The sequence below is a fragment of the Salmo trutta genome, chromosome 34 (genome assembly GCF_901001165.1).
Source record: "Salmo trutta chromosome 34, fSalTru1.1, whole genome shotgun sequence".
Taxonomy (NCBI): domain Eukaryota; kingdom Metazoa; phylum Chordata; class Actinopteri; order Salmoniformes; family Salmonidae; genus Salmo; species Salmo trutta.
In genome coordinates, this window is record NC_042990.1 from 25722627 (window position 1) to 25743487 (window position 20861).

Genomic DNA, 20861 nt, shown 5'->3' on the forward strand with positions numbered 1-20861 from the left:
TGTTATTTTCTATGGCAGGGAATAGAATGTTCTCTCGATTCTTTCTCTCCTAAGACTCTGTTTTTCTCCTATTAAGACTGGAGTGTGGAGTGCTTTCTTGTTTCAGGCAGGAGAGGAGAGCACTCTCTCTGTGGCTTGGGGCTTATTGCTGCTGGGTTCATTTAGTCTCACACAGAGGTCTGGAAGGTGGTTTTTCACAGTCTAAAAGATATGAAATAATGTAGCTGTCTTTGGTGTGTATTGAGTTTTAAAGGGAAAAAGCTGTTATGGACAGACTGGGAAGAAGATGAGATAGAAGAAAAGCAGAATAACTCTTCCGAGTTAGCTTCACATAGATATCCTCGTTTGATTGTTTTTCCAAAAATATATTAAATTATTTAAGTTGTTGGTGTTATAGGCTTGTAAAGGACAACATGCATTATGGACTAGGGAGGGGGATGAGAGTTACTGTTCTTGGGCTAGGGAAGGGGATGAGAGTTACTGTTCTTGGACTAGGGAAGGGGATGAGAGTTACTGTTCTTGGACTAGGGAAGGGGATGAGAGTTACTATTCTTGGACTGGGGAGGGGGATGAGAGTTACTATTCTTGGACTAGGGAAGGGGATGAGAGTTACTGTTCTTGGACTAGGGAAGGGGATGAGAGTTACTATTCTTGGACTGGGGAGGGGGATGAGAGTTACTATTCTTGGACTAGGGAAGGGGATGAGAGTTACTATTCTTGGACTAGGGAAGGGGATGAGAGTTACTGTTCTTGGACTAGGGAAGGGGATGAGAGTTACTATTCTTGGACTAGGGAAGGGGATGAGAGTTACTATTCTTGGACTAGGGAAGGGGATGAGAGTTACTATTCTTGGACTGGGGAAGGGGATGAGAGAGTTACTATTCTTGGACTGGGGAAGGGGATGAGAGTTACTATTCTTGGACTGGGGAAGGGGATGAGAGTTGCTATTCTTGGACTGGGGAGGGGGAGGAGAGTTACTATTCTTGGACTGGGGAAGGGGAGGAGAGTTATTATTCTTACACTGGGGAAGGGGATGAGAGTTACTATTCTTGGACTGGGGAAGGGGAGGAGAGTTACTATTCTTACACTGGGGAAGGGGATGAGAGTTATTATTCTTGGACTGGGGAGGGGGATGAGAGTTATTATTCTTGGACTGGGGAGGGGGATGAGAGTTACTATTCTTGGACTGGGGAGGGGGATGAGAGTTACTATTCTTGGACTGGGGAGGGGGATGAGAGTTATTATTCTTGGACTAGGGAGGGGGGTGAGAGTTATTATTCTTGGACTAGGGAGGGGGATGAGAGTTACTATTCTTGGACTGGGGAGGGGGATGAGAGTTACTATTCTTGGACTGGGGAGGGGGATGAGATTTACTATTCTTGGACTAGGGAGGGGGATGAGAGTTACTATTCTTGGACTGGGGAGGGGGATGAGAGTTACTATTCTTCGACTGGGGAAGGGGATGAGAGAGTTACTATTCTTGGACTAGGGAAGGGGATGAGAGTTACTGTTCTTGGACAGATGGAGCTCGAACCTCTTCATCATCACTCATCCACCTGTGTCCCTTCACTCAGTGCTGTTCAGGGAAACATGATTAAAACATTTCTATAATTGTTGCCCGCAAACCATAAATAATCATGAAGGGCTGGGGGAGAATATGGAGTTGCCATGGTGACACGACGGTATTCAGTCTGTAATTATCTGCTATGTGTGTCTCTCTCACAAGCCTACAGAGAGAGAGGTGTTGCCTCTCTTCCGATCTGGGACCGTAGTGGGTCCACGTCCAGAATTCTAAATAATGTCATGGGTAAGGGTCGGATCTGATATGATTGTCACGGGTCTTTTTAAGAATCTTGGGTATTTGTAATTTTAATAATCTTGGGTATTTGTCATTTTAACTGACTTGTTCAGAAAGGCCCGTGCAGATCTGAACACGACTGTTGCAGTATAGAGATAGAGAGAAATTGTATAATTTATGCTGCTGATCTTGCTTTTCATGAGAGTGGTGCGTGTAGCTTTTTGTTGGCCAATTATAAGTCATCAAAGTGGCAATAGGCTACAGTCATAGAGCCTCTGTGTGTGGCAAAAGTTAGGAGATATCTAATGAATGGAAGATGGAATGAAAATGACAGAATTAAATGTTAAAGGAGAAGGACAGGCTACATTGACCAAGAACCAACAGGTAGGCTGCTACTTAATAGTCTGAATGGAGTTATGTGTAACTGTAGGATGAGAAAGCGCATGCACTGCACCCTGAGTTATCCTAGCTAGCTAACATTAGCTAGCTTAACAAACTTCTACCGGTTTCATGCAGTCCAAGACAGATACTACTAATCACGATAAATAACCTAGCTATGGCAGCTTTTAGTTTACTATAGAAGCGAGTCGACTTGGTTGGTTGCTGTCTCCCTCACTCCTCCCTGCTCCCCATGTCACTCACTCACAGTACGGCCCCTCCCCTGCATGCTAGAGCGGCACCTCCCTCTCGCGCTTCATCAGCTCTGGTTAATAAAGTAGCTTTGAAAATGTATTTCCTGCTGCTTCCCTCACTTGGATCGAACCGGGTCTGGATCCGACCAGGTCTATACGGAACAGGATCGTGTTGTCCTTGGGTCCGTTCGGAATGGGTCTCTACATTATACTTTTTTATTTATGCATATCGGTTCTGGGTGGGAAAGCCCCAGGTTCATTTCCAAGACCAATAACACACACTGACTGATCTACAGATCACCTTGCATCATAAATAACTACTCAATATTATTCGTAGATCAGTCAGTCAGTCAGTCCCAATTTACCCATGATACATCACGGTTTTGATGCTCTTGAACAAGCCCATTGACTGGCAGTTACTCAGAGATTGCTTCTCAAAGGGCACTCTTCTCTATGGGGCCAATAGGTCTCTGGTCAAAAGTAGTCCACTATGCAGGGAATAAGTTGCCATTTGGGACGTACATAGAAAGTACGATCAATGAGTTGCTTGCTGTTCTTAAACAACTCTGCATTATTTTGTTCACCAAGGAAAATGAACTTGAGAAGGCATGGCATAACTTACAGGATACTCCCTATGACCCATAAACCAGCTTTCTGGACAAACCAGAAAATCAGGAGTCCAAGTATCCTATCTGAATTTTTATCAAAGCCCATTCTTGATGTTTGTCATTCTTGTGTTTTCAGAAGTTGTGGGGTGAGTCATTTAGTGCAGAGAATTGAGATGGGCCTCAGTGAGCTGTTACAGATGGAACAGTTACAGCCCACTGTTATGTGTTGTCCCTCTCCAGTAGGTGTCCTCTCCTCTGTTGAGAATCAGGGACAGTCCGATCACATTCCAGAGGAAACACAGTGCAGTGGGATGATGTCACACAGTCATTATCATCTCAGTTACTGTCTACATTTGTGTGTGCCATCCATGCATGATATCATACCCCACCCTGCTGTATGTTCTGCAGTGCTCTACTCTACACCACCACACTACTTTCCATAGCTAGTAACTCCTCTCTCTCCTCTCTGCAGGCAAGGACGAGCTAGTGAATAACCCCAGCCTGAGTAACCAAGGTGTCAAGGTATGATTCCGTTTACTTTCTGCTTGCACTGTAACTCACAGGAGTGATAAAAGTGTATATTTCTCACTCTAGCACTGAAGGTGAAATAGAGTAGAGTACAGTGGAGTGTTTAAAGACTAGTTTATTTATAGTATGTATGTTTACATACATAGCCCCTTGGTGTCACTTCTCAGCACTAGTCCTCACAACTGAGTGCTGATCATTCTAATATCAATCATTTAGTGGGTGTTTATTTGTCCTATGATGTCGTGTTGACACTGAAGCAGGGCTGGTTTTCACTCTGCTACTGGCTAGAGTTTCACACCACACACTCTCTGTGTGTGAGTTTTGTTTCTGCTACACAATACTGGCCTGACGTTAGCTCCCATGCTCCACAACTGCATTTGCATAGGAGCAGAGTGGCACAAGGACTTTTCAGACCCACATAAATACTAGGGCTGGGACGATGCCAGTAATGTTTTCTTTGGCAAAAATGGAAACACGTAGCACACAACTCTTTGGTCCTTTAAAAACCTACTGTATGTCAAATAGTGTGCGCTATAGCTTGGAAAATACAAAAATGTGACTCTGGATGACAACATAATGATGTTTGTTTCCAACATTAGGGCTGTTTTCCTAAAGAAATCCGCTTTGCGTTTTGTTTCATTGCCACGATACTAACGAGTATCGCAATACCGGCCCTAGTAAACACACATCACTTCGGACGTATGTTTGGCTCTTCTTTGCTGTTCTGTTATTGCTGTCTGGTTGACTGATTGAAAAGGGAAGGTCAAGGTTAGTTAGAGCAATCAGCTACCCTCTTTCTTCTGTCTCTGAGGCCCTCCTTTTCTACCTCTCTCTCTTGCTCTCTCTCTCCATCCCCCACACAGATAGTGTATATACATACACACACACACACACACACACACAGTACCAATGTAAAATTTGGGCACCTACTCATTCAAGGGTTTTTCTTTATTTTTTCTATTGTAGAATAATACTGAAGACATGAAAACTATGAAGTAACACATATGGAATCATGTAGTAACCAAAAATGTTTTAAACAAATCAAAATATTTTTATTTTCGAGATTCTTCAAAGTAGCCACCCTTTGCCTTGATGACAGCTTTGCACACTCTTGACATTCTCTCAACGAGCTTCACCTGGAATGCTTTTCCAACAGTCTTGAAGGAGTTCCCACATATGCTGAGCACTTATAATTGAAATGCATTCCAGGTGACTACCTCATGAAGCTGGTTGAGAGAATGTCAAGAGTGTGCAAAGCTGTCATCAAGGCAAAGGGTGGCTACTTTGAAGAATCTCAAATATAAAATATATTTTGTTTAAAACTTTTTTGGTTACTACATGATTCCATGTGTTATTTCATAGTTTTGATGTTTTCACTATTATTCTACAATGTAGAAAATAGTAAAAATGAAGAAAAACCAGTAGATGAGTAGGGTAGGCGTGTCCAAACTTTTGACTGGTGCTGTACATACACACAGATATATGCACACATAAACACACACATAGAGAGAGAGATGCAGTGCCCAGTCCTTAGCAACACTCAGGGCTGCCAGCCATCTGGGCCACACAACCTCTCTGGCTTATTAAAATCATTCGGGAGAAGGGTGCCATTCCTCACGGGCCGCCCCCAGGTGGTGAGGGTAGGCAACAACACATTCGCCACGCTGACCCTCAACACGGTGACCCCTCAGGGGTGCGTGCTTAGTCCCCTCCTGTACTCCCTGTTCACCCACGACTGCGTGGCCAAGCACGACTCCAACACCATCATTAAGTTTGCCGACAACACAATGGTGGTAGGCCTGATCACCGACGACGATGAGACAGCCTATAGGGAGGAGGTCAGAGACTGCCAGGACAACAACCTCTCCCTCAAAGTCAGCAAGACAAAGGAGCTGATCGTGGACTACAGGAAACAGAGGGCCACGCAGGCACCCATTCACGTAGACAGGGTTGTAGCGGAGCGGGTAGAGAGCTTCAAGCTCCTCAGTGTCCACATCACTCAGGAATGATCATGGTCCACACACACCAACACAGTGGTGAAGAAGGCATGACAACGCCTCTTCCCCCTCAGGAGGCTGAAACATTTGGCATGGGCCCTCAAAAAGCTCTACAGCTGCACCATCGAGAACATCTTGGCTGGCTGCATCACTGTCTGGTATGGCAAATGCTTGGCATTAGACTGCAAGGTGCTACTGAGGGTACTGCATACAGCTTAGTACCCAGTAACACTTTTTGACTGATCACATATGCTGCTGTTTATTATGTCACTTTAATCTTAGTTATATGCACATCGATTCACTACTGGTACCCCGTGTATATAGCCAAATTATCGTTACTCATTGTGTATTTATTATTGCTTTTATTATTATGTGTTTTACTTTTCTATTGTTTCTCTATATTCTTTCTCTCTGCGTTGTTGGGAAGGGCCCGTAAGTAAGCATTTCACTGTTAATCTACACCTGTTTTTTACAAAGCATGTGATGAATAACATTTTATTTGATTTTAATTAAGCCTAACCCTCTTGGATAGTGTTCAGGCAAATATGGCTTACGTGGGGAGGTTACTTATTACATGCGCAGTACGCAAGTTCTGTAGTATTCTCTGAGTGAGGAGACTGCAGCAGGTCTGTAGCACATAGTATGACCCTGAATGCCTGCATTGCAGTCTGTGTCTGCACTGGCTTGCCCCCTTGTGGCTGTTTTAAAACATTGCACTACATTGCAACAACTGCATGAGAACTAGGCTGATCTGTAATAGCACAACAGTAACAGATTGTAGCGCTATATGATGAATTAATATTCACTGTAATGATATTAGAATGTCTTCTATTGGATTCCATTTTTTATTTTATTTCTTAGGATCCCTATCAGCCAACGCCAATGACTACAGTCTTAGTTGGGTCCTACACGTAACGAAAAATATATTACAGACAAAAGACACATTTTGCATTAAAGGATGATGATTTTATGATTTGGAAAGTGGCAACATAACTCAAGGTAACTATAGTATATAGATGTATATAGTCGTGGAAGAGCACTGCAAATTACTTTTATAACCAGTAGAGAAGAGTGAGAATGTAGAGAATGAACCTGTTATGGTCAGTATAGAATGTAGAGAATGAACCTGTTATGGTCAGTATAGAATGTAGAGAATGAACCTGTTATGGTCAGTATAGAATGTAGAGAATGAACCTGTTATGGTCAGTATAGAATGTAGAGAATGAACCTGTTATGGTCAGTATAGAATGAAGAGAATAAACCTGTTATGGTCAGTATAGAATGAACCTGTTATGGTCAGTATAGAATGAAGAGAATGAACCTGTTATGGTCAGTATAGAATGAAGAGAATGAACCTGTTATGGTCAGTATAGAATGTAGCGAATGAACCTGTTATGGTCAGTATAGAATGAAGAGAATGAACCTGTTATGGTCAGTATAGAATGAAGAGAATGAACCTGTTATGGTCAGTATAGAATGAAGAGAATGAACCTGTTATGGTCAGTATAGAATGAACCTGTTATGGTCAGTATAGAATGAAGAGAATGAACCTGTTATGGTCAGTATAGAATGAAGAGAATGAACCTGTTATGGTCAGTATAGAATGAACCTGTTATGGTCAGTATAGAATGAAGAGAATGAACCTGTTATGGTCAGTATAGAATGAAGAGAATGAACCTGTTATGGTCAGTATAGAATGAAGAGAATGAACCTGTTATGGTCAGTATAGAATGAACCTGTTATGGTCAGTATAGAATGAAGAGAATGAACCTGTTATGGTCAGTATAGAATGAAGAGAATGAACCTGTTATGGTCAGAATAGAATGAACCTGTTATGGTCAGTATAGAATGAAGAGAATGAACCTGTTATGGTCAGTATAGAATGTAGAGAATGAACCTGTTATGGTCAGTATAGAATGTAGAGAATGAACCTGTTATGGTCAGTATAGAATGTAGAGAATGAACCTGTTATGGTCAGTATAGAATGAAGAGAATGAACCTGTTATGGTCAGTATAGAATGAAGAGAATGAACCTGTTATGGTCAGTATAGAATGTAGCGAATGAACCTGTTATGGTCAGTATAGAATGAAGAGAATGAACCTGTTATGGTCAGTATAGAATGAAGAGAATGAACCTGTTATGGTCAGTATAGAATGAAGAGAATGAACCTGTTATGGTCAGTATAGAATGTAGAGAATGAACCTGTTATGGTCAGTATAGAATGAAGAGAATGAACCTGTTATGGTCAGTATAGAATGTAGAGAATGAACCTGTTATGGTCAGTATAGAATGTAGAGAATGAACCTGTTATGGTCAGTATAGAATGTAGAGAATGAACCTGTTATGGTCAGTATAGAATGTAGAGAATGAACCTGTTATGGTCAGTATAGAATGTAGAGAATGAACCTGTTATGGTCAGTATAGAATGAAGAGAATGAACCTGTTATGGTCAGTATAGAATGAACCTGTTATGGTCAGTATAGAATGTAGAGAATGAACCTGTTATGGTCAGTATAGAATGTAGAGAATGAACCTGTTATGGTCAGTATAGAATGAAGAGAATGAACCTGTTATGGTCAGTATAGAATGAAGAGAATGAACCTGTTATGGTCAGTATAGAATGAAGAGAATGAACCTGTTATGGTCAGTATAGAATGTAGAGAATGAACCTGTTATGGTCAGTATAGAATGAAGAGAATGAACCTGTTATGGTCAGTATAGAATGAAGAGAATGAACCTGTTATGGTCAGTATAGAATGAACCTGTTATGGTCAGTAGAGAATGAACGTGTTATGGTCAGTATAGAATGTAGAGAATGAACCTGTTATGGTCAGTATAGAATGAACCTGTTATGGTCAGTATAGAATGTAGAGAATGAACCTGTTATGGTCAGTATAGAATGAACCTGTTATGGTCAGTATAGAATGAACCTGTTATGGTCAGTATAGAATGAACCTGTTATGGTCAGTATAGAATGAACCTGTTATGGTCAGTATAGAATGTAGAGAATGAACCTGTTATGGTCAGTATAGAATGAAGAGAATGAACCTGTTATGGTCAGTATAGAATGAACCTGTTATGGTCAGTATAGAATGAAGAGAATGAACCTGTTATGGTCAGTATAGAATGTAGAGAATGAACCTGTTATGGTCAGTATAGAATGTAGAGAATGAACCTGTTATGGTCAGTATAGAATGAACCTGTTATGGTCAGTATAGAATGAAGAGAATGAACCTGTTATGGTCAGTATAGAATGAACCTGTTATGGTCAGTATAGAATGTAGAGAATGAACCTGTTATGGTCAGTATAGAATGAAGAGAATGAACCTGTTATGGTCAGTATAGAATGTAGAGAATGAACCTGTTATGGTCAGTATAGAATGAAGAGAATGAACCTGTTATGGTCAGTATAGAATGAACCTGTTATGGTCAGTATAGAATGAAGAGAATGAACCTGTTATGGTCAGTATAGAATGTAGAGAATGAACCTGTTATGGTCAGTATAGAATGTATAGGATGAACCTGTTATGGTCAGTATAGAATGTAGAGAATGAACCTGTTATGGTCAGTATAGAATGTAGAGAATGAACCTGTTATGGTCAGTATAGAATGAAGAGAATGAACCTGTTATGGTCAGTATAGAATGAAGAGAATGAACCTGTTATGGTCAGTATAGAATGAAGAGAATGAACCTGTTATGGTCAGTATAGAATGTAGAGAATGAACCTGTTATGGTCAGTATAGAATGAACCTGTTATGGTCAGTATAGAATGTAGAGAATGAACCTGTTATGGTCAGTATAGAATGAAGAGAATGAACCATTTATGGTCAGTATAGAATGAACCTGTTATGGTCAGTATAGAATGAAGAGAATGAACCTGTTATGGTCAGTATAGAATGAAGAGAATGAACCTGTTATGGTCAGTATAGAATGAACCTGTTATGGTCAGTATAGAATGTAGAGAATGAACCTGTTATGGTCAGTAGAGAATGTAGAGAATGAACCTGTTATGGTCAGTATAGAATGTATAGGATGAACCTGTTATGGTCAGTATAGAATGTAGAGAATGAACCTGTTATGGTCAGTAGAGAATGTAGAGAATGAACCTGTTATGGTCAGTATAGAATGAAGAGAATGAACCTGTTATGGTCAGTATAGAATGAAGAGAATGAACCTGTTGTGGTCAGTATAGAATGTAGAGAATGAACCTGTTATGGTCAGTATAGAATGTAGAGAATGAACCTGTTATGGTCAGTATAGAATGTAGAGAATGAACCTGTTATGGTCAGTATAGAATGAACCTGTTATGGTCAGTATAGAATGTAGAGAATGAACCTGTTATGGTCAGTAGAGAATGTAGAGAATGAACCTGTTATGGTCAGTATAGGATGAACCTGTTATGGTCAGTATAGAATGTAGAGAATGAACCTGTTATGGTCAGTAGAGAATGTAGAGAATGAACCTGTTATGGTCAGTATAGAATGTATAGGATGAACCTGTTATGGTCAGTATAGAATGTAGAGAATGAACCTGTTATGGTCAGTAGAGAATGTAGAGAATGAACCTGTTATGGTCAGTATAGAATGAAGAGAATGAACCTGTTATGGTCAGTATAGAATGAAGAGAATGAACCTGTTGTGGTCAGTATAGAATGTAGAGAATGAACCTGTTATGGTCAGTATAGAATGTAGAGAATGAACCTGTTATGGTCAGTATAGAATGTAGAGAATGAACCTGTTATGGTCAGTATAGAATGTAGAGAATGAACCTGTTATGGTCAGTATAGAATGTAGAGAATGAACCTGTTATGGTCAGTATAGAATGAAGAGAATGAACCTGTTATGGTCAGTATAGAATGAACCTGTTATGGTCAGTATAGAATGTAGAGAATGAACCTGTTATGGTCAGTATAGAATGTAGAGAATGAACCTGTTATGGTCAGTATAGAATGAAGAGAATGAACCTGTTATGGTCAGTATAGAATGAACCTGTTATGGTCAGTATAGAATGTAGAGAATGAACCTGTTATGGTCAGTATAGAATGTAGAGAATGAACCTGTTATGGTCAGTATAGAATGAACCTGTTATGGTCAGTATAGAATGAAGAGAATGAACCTGTTATGGTCAGTATAGAATGTAGAGAATGAACCTGTTATGGTCAGTATAGAATGTAGAGAATGAACCTGTTATGGTCAGTATAGAATGTAGAGAATGAACCTGTTATGGTCAGTATAGAATGAAGAGAATGAACCTGTTATGGTCAGTATAGAATGAACCTGTTATGGTCAGTATAGAATGTAGAGAATGAACCTGTTATGGTCAGTATAGAATGTAGAGAATGAACCTGTTATGGTCAGTATAGAATGAACCTGTTATGGTCAGTATAGAATGAAGAGAATGAACCTGTTATGGTCAGTATAGAATGTAGAGAATGAACCTGTTATGGTCAGTATAGAATGTAGAGAATTAACCTGTTATGGTCAGTATAGAATGTAGAGATTGAACCTGTTATGGTCAGTATAGAATGAAGAGAATGAACCTGTTATGGTCAGTATAGAATGTAGAGAATGAACCTGTTATGGTCAGTATAGAATGTAGAGAATGAACCTGTTATGGTCAGTATAGAATGTAGAGAATGAACCTGTTATGGTCAGTATAGAATGAAGAGAATGAACCTGTTATGGTCAGTATAGAATGTAGAGAATGAACCTGTTATGGTCAGTATAGAATGTAGAGAATGAACCTGTTATGGTCAGTATAGAATGAAGAGAATGAACCTGTTATGGTCAGTATAGAATGAAGAGAATGAACCTGTTATGGTCAGTATAGAATGTAGAGAATGAACCTGTTATGGTCAGTATAGAATGAACCTGTTATGGTCAGTATAGAATGAAGAGAATGAACCTGTTATGGTCAGTATAGAATGAAGAGAATGAACCTGTTATGGTCAGTATAGAATGAACCTGTTATGGTCAGTATAGAATGTAGAGAATGAACCTGTTATGGTCAGTATAGAATGTAGAGAATGAACCTGTTATGGTCAGTATAGAATGAACCTGTTATGGTCAGTATAGAATGAAGAGAATGAACCTGTTATGGTCAGTATAGAATGTAGAGAATGAACCTGTTATGGTCAGTATAGAATGAAGAGAATGAACCTGTTATGGTCAGTATAGAATGAACCTGTTATGGTCAGTATAGAATGAAGAGAATGAACCTGTTATGGTCAGTATAGAATGTAGAGAATGAACCTGTTATGGTCAGTATAGAATGTAGAGAATGAACCTGTTATGGTCAGTATAGAATGTAGAGAATGAACCTGTTATGGTCAGTATAGAATGAAGAGAATGAACCTGTTATGGTCAGTATAGAATGAACCTGTTATGGTCAGTATAGAATGTAGAGAATGAACCTGTTATGGTCAGTATAGAATGTAGAGAATGAACCTGTTATGGTCAGTATAGAATGAACCTGTTATGGTCAGTATAGAATGAAGAGAATGAACCTGTTATGGTCAGTATAGAATGTAGAGAATGAACCTGTTATGGTCAGTATAGAATGTAGAGAATGAACCTGTTATGGTCAGTATAGAATGTAGAGAATGAACCTGTTATGGTCAGTATAGAATGAACCTGTTATGGTCAGTATAGAATGAACCTGTTATGGTCAGTATAGAATGAACCTGTTATGGTCAGTATAGAATGAACCTGTTATGGTCAGTATAGAATGAACCTGTTATGGTCAGTATAGAATGTAGAGAATGAACCTGTTATGGTCAGTATAGAATGTAGAGAATGAACCTGTTATGGTCAGTATAGAATGAAGAGAATGAACCTGTTATGGTCAGTAGAGAATGTAGAGAATGAACCTGTTATGGTCAGTATAGAATGAAGAGAATGAACCTGTTATGGTCAGTATAGAATGTAGAGAATGAACCTGTTATGGTCAGTATAGAATGTAGAGAATGAACCTGTTATGGTCAGTATAGAATGTAGAGAATGAACCTGTTATGGTCAGTATAGAATGAAGAGAATGAACCTGTTATGGTCAGTATAGAATGTAGAGAATGAACCTGTTATGGTCAGTATAGAATGTAGAGAATGAACCTGTTATGGTCAGTATAGAATGAAGAGAATGAACCTGTTATGGTCAGTATAGAATGAAGAGAATGAACCTGTTATGGTCAGTATAGAATGAAGAGAATGAACCTGTTATGGTCAGTATAGAATGTAGAGAATGAACCTGTTATGGTCAGTATAGAATGTAGAGAATGAACCTGTTATGGTCAGTATAGAATGTAGAGAATGAACCTGTTATGGTCAGTATAGAATGAAGAGATGTGGATCAAAGGTGTCTTCCTTGATCAGTGTGCACTATTCTTTTGATGCCACTGTGTTGTTTTCTCCCCCCCCACCCGGTCCCACCCGGTCCCATGTGTGTGATGCCCCCTTGCTAGCAGGTCTCCTCCCAGTGTGTGATGCATCATGGCTCCGGTGCTCAGTGCCTTGTTAGGACTGGGGGTTGCGGGGTCAGGGGTCGCCACGGCAACATCGTTAGGCAACGAGCCGCTGGTCCTAGTGGTCACCCTGATGGCCATCTCTGCCATCGTGCTGCTCTCACTGCTACTGCAGCTGTGTGCCAGCTGCCAGGGGTGAGTGGGACACAATAAAATGAAATACATGAATACTGTCGTTTTACTTAGTGCCTTCAGAAAGCATTCACGCCCCTTGACTTTGTCCATATCTTGTTGTGTTACAACCTAAATTTAAAATAGATTAAATTGAAAGTTTGTGTCACTGATCTACACACAATACACACAAATCTGTAACAGTTAATTACAAATGAAAAGCTAAAATGTATTGAGTCAATACATTTTCATCCCTTTGTTATGGAAAGCCTAAATAAGTTCAGAAGTAAAAATTTGCTTAACAATTCACATAAATTGCAATGACTCACTCTGCGTGCAATAATAGTTTTTAACATGATTTTTGAATGACTACCTCATCTCTGTAACCCACACATACAACTATCTGTAAGGTCCCTCAATCAAGCACTTAATTTCAAACCCAGATTCAACCACAAAGACCAGGGAGGTTTTCCAATGCCTCGCAAAGAAGGTCACCTATTGGTAGATGTGTAAAAATATAAAAAAGCAGACGTTGAATATCCCTTTGAGCATGGTGAAGTTATTCATTACACTGGATGGTGTATCAATACACCCAGTCACTACAAAGATACAGGCGTCCTTCCTAACTCCGTTGCCGGAGAGGAAGGAAACCGCTCAGGGATTTCAACATGAGGCCAATGATGACTTTGAAACAATTACAGAGTTGAATGGTTGTGTTAGGAGATTACTAAGGATGGATCAACAACATTGTAGTTACTCCACAATACTAACATACATTTCAGAGTGAAAAGAAGGAAGCCTATACAGATAAAAAATATTCAAAAACATGCATCCTGTTTGCAATAAGTCATACTGCAAAAAAATGTGGCAAAGAAATGAAATGTTAGTCCTGATTACAAAGCGTTGTGTTTGGGGCAAATCCAATACAACATACCACGGAGTATCACTCTTCATATTTTCAAACATGGTGGAGACTGCATCATGTTATGGGTATGCTTGTCATTAACAAGGACTGGACTTTTTTTAGGAAAAAGATCAGCGGAATAGAGCTAAGCACAGGCAAAATCGTAGACGAAAACCTGGTGCAGTCTGCTTTCCAACAGACACTGGGAGACAAATTCACCTTTCAGCAGAACAATAACCTTAAACACAAGGCCAAATCTACACTGGAGTTGTTTACCAAGACGACATTGAATGTTCCTGAGTGGCGTAGTTAGTCTTGCCAATCTATCGCAATACTTGAAAATGGCTGTCAAGCAATGATCAATAACCAACTTGAAAGAGCTTGAAGAATTTTTCAGTCCAGGTTTGGAAAACTCTTAGTCACTTACCCAGAAAGACTCACAGCTGTAATCACTACCAAAGGTGATTCTAACATGTATTGACTCAGGGGTGTGAATACTTTTGCAAACATTTCTAAAAATCATTTTGGAGTATTGTGTATAGATGGGTAACAAAACAAACATTTTTTTTTTTTATTCAGGCTGTAACACAACAAAATATAGAATAAGTCAAGGGGTATGAATACTGAAGCCACTGTAGTTATACTGTACTGTTGATTTCAGTTGTAACTAATAGTTTATTAATCCCATTCTTACTTTGGTACCGGCAGACAGACTAGCACAGTTGGGTGTCTGCATAATAGACTGCATTATTACAGTCTTCTGTAGTTCAGAGCCCATACATAAACTCTAAACAGACAAACTCTACGTTTTAATCATCTTCTTCCTTATTCTTCTCCAGGCAAAATAAATCCAATGGCCGCCCAGGAGACCATGAGAACCTCATGAATGGAGTGAGTCTGTCTGAAGTAGTCCTCTTTTCTTTCCTCTTTTCCCTCTTTTTAAGGGTTCCCTTGCTTCCTTCACTTAAAACAGCAAGTCTAAGTTATTCTGCTGAAGTGTATATCTCTCCCTGAAAAGAAATCTGAGTTCCTCCTTTCATTTTCTGTCAGACATTCCTCTCAACACTTCAGTGAGTGAGGGTTGGCCTTGTGGGTTACAGGGTTAGTCAATGAAAACAAGGGAGAGAACATGTCAGAGGCAACTTGTCTAGCAGAATGGTTGAGTTGGTGGGTTGGTGTCTTCCTGGGTTAGACTCTTGGAGAGGAGAGAACAGCTGTGAGTTGTGAAGCTGTTTGTGCATGTGCCTGTGTGCATGCGAGCCAGTGTCTCTCTTTCTGGGTGCTGTCGGGTGTCATGAGGCAGTTACATTAGCATCCATAATGACCGGGAGGGAGGAAGATGTAGCCACTCCTTTGTCTGAGTGTGGTGTAGAACGGGAGGGAAGATGACCCAGGTTAAGAGTTCAGAGGTCAACATTATCCAGGAAGGAATAGACAGAAGGGAGACATGAATTCCAGAGTGGGGAAGGAGTATTAGTTTAATGTGATGAATGCAGTCAAAATATTTACTCCGACACACTCTAACACTAACACACACACACACACACACACACACACTGTGTACTGTGGTCTGGAAACAACACCAGATGGGTAGAATGTCTTCCACTTCGGTTTGCAGTATCTTTGTATGGACTTTAATGTTCTCAGAGAAGAATCAGTATTTTCACCTTTTTTTTCACCATTTCACGAGTTAGCACATTAATTGCATAGTAAACTGTTTATTTCAATGGGATTCTGAGTGCATATTATGAATTATTACACTATCCCCAGCTATTCCATGATGATGAGGACCATGATGGGCATTAGCTATAGTAAAGAACACATTACATGTACTCGACAGAATGATTACTGCCCTCATTATTAGGTTAAATAAGCTTGTTGTCTTGTACTCGACAGAATGATTACTGCCCTCATTATTAGGTTAAATAAGCTCGTTGTCTTGTACTCAACAGAATGATTACTGCCCTCATTATTAGGTTAAATGAGCTCGTTGTCTTGTACTCGACAGGCTAAGTGCTGCGCAGCTAAAGCCTATGTCTATAGGAATTCCATCAGATTCAGCCTAGCAACAGTCATTACCAGACACAGCCAATAGGAGGTGCTATAGAGCTATATATCTCACTGTTTCTTGGTTTTCTATCAGTGAAGGTGTCTGAAAAACAACAAACAAAGGCCTGCAGTGGCTGCTAGCTCAATGCCGTTTCTCCCCCCACAATGTCACGGTGTTAATATGAAGTGTAAATACATTACATTTGCTCTCAGCCTCTCAGATTGAGGAGTTGGATGACACTGATTTCATGTATTTGTAATGTATTTGTAATGTATTTGGCTCCACTTAGCAGATGTTTTTATCCAAAGTGACTTCTAGTACAGTGAGCGCATATGTTTGTTGTATGTGTACTAACTGAGCCACACAGGACCACATAGGGATTTAGGGTAAACTGATTCCAGATCTGTGTCTATATTAAGCCACTTAGACCCATTCTAACCTGGTCCTTGTCTCTATTGTACAGGTGTCTGAGAGAGAGACGTTTACCGGAAGTCAATCTGTGGACAGCCCAGGGACTGACCTAGTGGTGAGCAGCTCACACAACGGCCCACTAACCAGTGGTACAGGTAATACACACACAAACACACACACAACGACTTCTTCTGCACGTGTTGTTTGTTTGTCGTCATTTCAGAGAGTGGAATTTTCATTCAGAATACATTACATCCACATTTAGCCTTCACTTTACACATTTGCTTGATTATTCATTTGGCTTCCACACCTGTGGCTATCTAGTCCATGGCCAGATGTGATGCAGCCTGGATTCGAACCAAGTACTGCAGAGACGTGGGGCTCCCGAGTGGCGCAGTGGTCTAAGACAAGAGCCGTCACTGCAGTACCTGATTCTCAAACTGTCTCTCTGTTAACCCGGCATAACCACCCACCCACACACTATCCCCTCTCTCTCTCTGTTAACCCGGCATAACCACCCACCCACACACTATCCCCTCTCTCTCTCTGTTAACCCGGCATAACCACCCACCCACACACAATCCCCTCTCTCTCTCTGTTAACCCGGCATAACCACCCACCCACACACTATCCCCTCTCTCTCTCTGTTAACCCGGCATAACCACCCACCCACACACTATCCCCTCTCTCTCTCTGTTAACCCGGCATAACCACCCACCCACACACTATCCCCTCTCTCTCTCTGTTAACCCGGCATAACCACCCACCCACACACTATCCCCTCTCTCTCTCTGTTAACCCGGCATAACCACCCACCCACACACTATCCCCTCTCTCTCTCTGTTAACCCGGCATAACCACCCACCCACACACTATCCCCTCTCTCTCTCTGTTAACCCGGCATAACCACCCACCCACACACTATCCCCTCTCTCTCTCTGTTAACCCGGCATAACCACCCACCCACACACTATCCCCTCTCTCTCTCTGTTAACCCGGCATAACCACCCACCCACACACTATCCCCTCTCTCTCTCTGTTAACCCGACATAACCACCCACCCACACACTATCCCCTCTCTCTCTCTCTGTTAACCCGACATAACCACCCACCCACACACTATCCCCTCTCTCTCTCTGTTAACCCGGCATAACCACCCACCCACACACTATCCCCTCTCTCTCTCTGTTAACCCGGCATAACCACCCACCCACACACTATCCCCTCTCTCTCTCTGTTAACCCGGCATAACCACCCACCCACACACTATCCCCTCTCTCTCTCTGTTAACCCGACATAACCACCCACCCACACACTATCCCCTCTCTCTCTCTGTTAACCCGGCATAACCACCCACCCACACACTATCCCCTCTCTCTCTCTGTTAACCCGGCATAACCACCCACCCACACACTATCCCCTCTCTCTCTCTGTTAACCCGGCATAACCACCCACCCACACACTATCCCCTCTCTCTCTCTGTTAACCCGGCATAACCACCCACCCACACACTATCCCCTCTCTCTCTCTGTTAACCCGGCATAACCACCCACCCACACACTACCCCCTTTGTTGCATTCAATTCAATTAAACTCAACCCAACTCATCTAAAAATAAAATTGGATTCAATTGGATTGGTCCATCCTCTCCCAGTGTTGACAGACACCCAAGACAGCAGTCCCCAGCCCTCTGAGGAGATGCTGTCCAGCCAGTCAGAGCTGCGGAGCTCCAAGTGTCCCCAGGACCGTGAGCTGCCCAGCATCCCACCCAACAGCGCCCTGGAGGGGATGGGATCCTCCAGCGAACCCCCTCTACCTGTCTCTGGAGACGGCACCTACGAGGTATTAGGGATTCATGTTGTTGTGCCTGTGTACTTATACAGCTACTTATTGGAATGAGTCCTCTTGTTTTTATTGTATAGTTGTACTAGATTGTGTTGGAGTATACACCCAGGAAGACTAGTCCTAATGTACTGACAGCTGTCTCAATCAACTAACTAGGTGATGAAGGAGAGAGGCGGCACCTTAACGGCGTCCCGTGACGTGAGCGTTGAAGACTCCCTCTACGAGACGGTCAAAGAGCTGAAGGATCATCCAGGGAGCCTGGCTGTAGGTATACCCAACGGACACGGTACTACGTCCCCCTTCAGCCCCGATGATGACCCTCACCACCTCCACAACCACCTACCCCCTTCCCACCACCGTCCAGCCCTCCACAATGGCCACCTCAGCCCCTGCAGCACCCCGGAGCGGGGGCCCCTGTGCGCGGGAGTGGAGTACGCCTCGGTGGATCTGAACAAGAAGAGCCGTTACAGTGCAGACCTGGAGGCCAGGCGCTCAGCCACCATCGCTGCTGCTGTGAGCCCCACAGAGGAGCCCGAGGAGGAGGACAGACCCCCGCCTATACCTGACAAGGTGCTGGATGAGAACGACAACCAGCCTACTATGATGGACGCAGGAGGGGTGGTGGTAATGGGGGCAGAACTTCACAACGGAGAGGTGAGGATGGTTGTCTGTGTTTCTGTCTGTGTTTGTGTACGCCTATGTGTGTAAGAGAGAAATTGAGTAAACGGACAGTAGGACGACAGCGCTAAGTATTCCTCACAATACTATATGCATTGTTTCACTAGATAGTGATTTGCATCCTTTGCCCTGGCAAAGGAGACTCCCTCTTCCGCTCAATTAGGATATATGAAACTTCCTGCTCCCGATGAGAGAGATCTAAAGGTTATTAATGAAGTTAGGTACACCGGGAGTTTTAGTGAGAGAGATTTATAAATAAAAAGACAGCGATGAATCAACCTACGAGACTTCAAAGATGGCCAACCTACTTTCTGGTAAGGAACGCAGTGGTGTGTACTGAACCTGTCACCCGTAATAAAACGAAGTGCACGCACACACACACACACACACACACATACACAAACTACAACCCCCCCCCACACACTCACTCACTCACACACAGCCTTGTCTGTCTAACACTCCTTTGTTGTTTTTCTCCTAGCAACCATCTTTTGTCTCTGAAGCTCCTGCCAATTAGCTAATCAGTAATACAAGTGTATCATTGGACAGCAGGTGACGCCTAGCCCAGCTTGACCCTCTGGCTCCCTGCTATATGATGAAATATTGAACCAACCGCAGGGCTGCGCTGGGCCACCTGCATCCCCAAAGCATGTTCCAATTGCGTCCCCCCGTGTTGGAATGTAGAGTCAGCATTAATTCTCCTCTACGCGTCTCTACTCCCACTTTTATTTTTACAACCTCCATATTGCACACGCACTGGTGGAATCGCATGGACACACACATTTGCAGACACTCTGGAGCTGATTTAAGGTTAACCCAGAACGTTCTTTATTCTCGGTGGCGGTGCATCAGTGTGACTGGGGTTGGCTGGTGATTTGTCTTGTCAGACCGTAATGTGTATGGTAATGTATGCAGATCAGAGTGGAGGAGAGGATGTGGGTGTCTTTTGTTATGGTGCTGCGGAGAGAAGAGGGGGAGAAGAGGGGGGGAGAAGAGATGAGCTGAGGAGAGGGAAGGAGATTGATTATGGGCAGGCTCTCCTCTGTCTGACAGACCAGGCAGATGACGGATGACACTCTGTGTGTGTGTGTGTGTGTGTGTGTGTGTGTGTGTGTGTGTGTGTGTGTGTGTGTGTGTGTGTGTACATCTGCGTGTTTACGTCTGAAAGGTTCTCCCTCAGGTAGACCCTCAGAGCCCTCACACAGACACATACAATATCCTCTCCTGCTCTGTAACACAGCTATTGAACCATAATAAACAGAAATGACTCTGTTCTGTTTTCTGGAATAATATGACTTTGTGTTGCCTGTGACTTTACAAGCTTCTGCTCTACACTGACAAAATGTAATTGACCTTGCCAGTCACTAGTGTGATGTACACCAGGGGCAATTTGCTTAGATAAACTGTGATATTCAGCATGTCAACAGTCAAGTTGTCTGTCGCCAAAGGGAAAGAGCTTTATTTTATTCGGAGTGTGTGTGTGTTTGTTTGCCGTTATGTGGGTGTGTGTGTTTGCGTGTGTGTGTGTGTGTGTGTGTGTGTGTGTGTGTGTGTGTGTGTGTGTGTGTTTGTTTGCCTGTGTGTTTGTGTACCCATGTGAAACTAAACCACATATCCTCAGGCTGACTGATGCGTTGGCATGTTAGACTTCAGTCCTCCATCATCAGCCTCATAGTAGATGTCCTGTCTGTCAGTCCATACACCAAACTGCCTTGATACTTTTGGTCATGTAGTGTATGTGGACACTGGCTTGTCAAACATCTCATTCCAAAATCATGCTGC

The 20861-nt window shown here is 42.1% G+C and overlaps 1 protein-coding gene across 6 annotated transcripts in view; it reads left to right on the forward strand.

Annotated features, from left to right (window-relative positions):
- LOC115173913 (phosphoprotein associated with glycosphingolipid-enriched microdomains 1) overlaps window positions 1-20861 on the forward strand; it is a 99779-nt gene that overhangs the window by 71943 nt on the left and 6975 nt on the right. For 2 of the 6 annotated variants that reach the window (XM_029732414.1, XM_029732418.1), the window contains exons 2-8: window positions 3511-3560; window positions 6425-6562; window positions 13022-13216; window positions 14936-14987; window positions 16610-16712; window positions 18211-18398; window positions 18558-19055. In XM_029732414.1, coding sequence (XP_029588274.1) covers window positions 13050-13216; window positions 14936-14987; window positions 16610-16712; window positions 18211-18398; window positions 18558-19055 — 1008 coding nt within the window. In that variant the 5' untranslated portion in view covers window positions 3511-3560; window positions 6425-6562; window positions 13022-13049. Of the gene's footprint in view, window positions 1-3510; window positions 3561-6424; window positions 6563-12985; window positions 13217-14935; window positions 14988-16609; window positions 16713-18210; window positions 18399-18557; window positions 19056-20861 lie in introns of those variants that run through there. The other 4 variants (XM_029732416.1, XM_029732415.1, XM_029732417.1 and 1 more) reach the window with 4 other exon arrangements.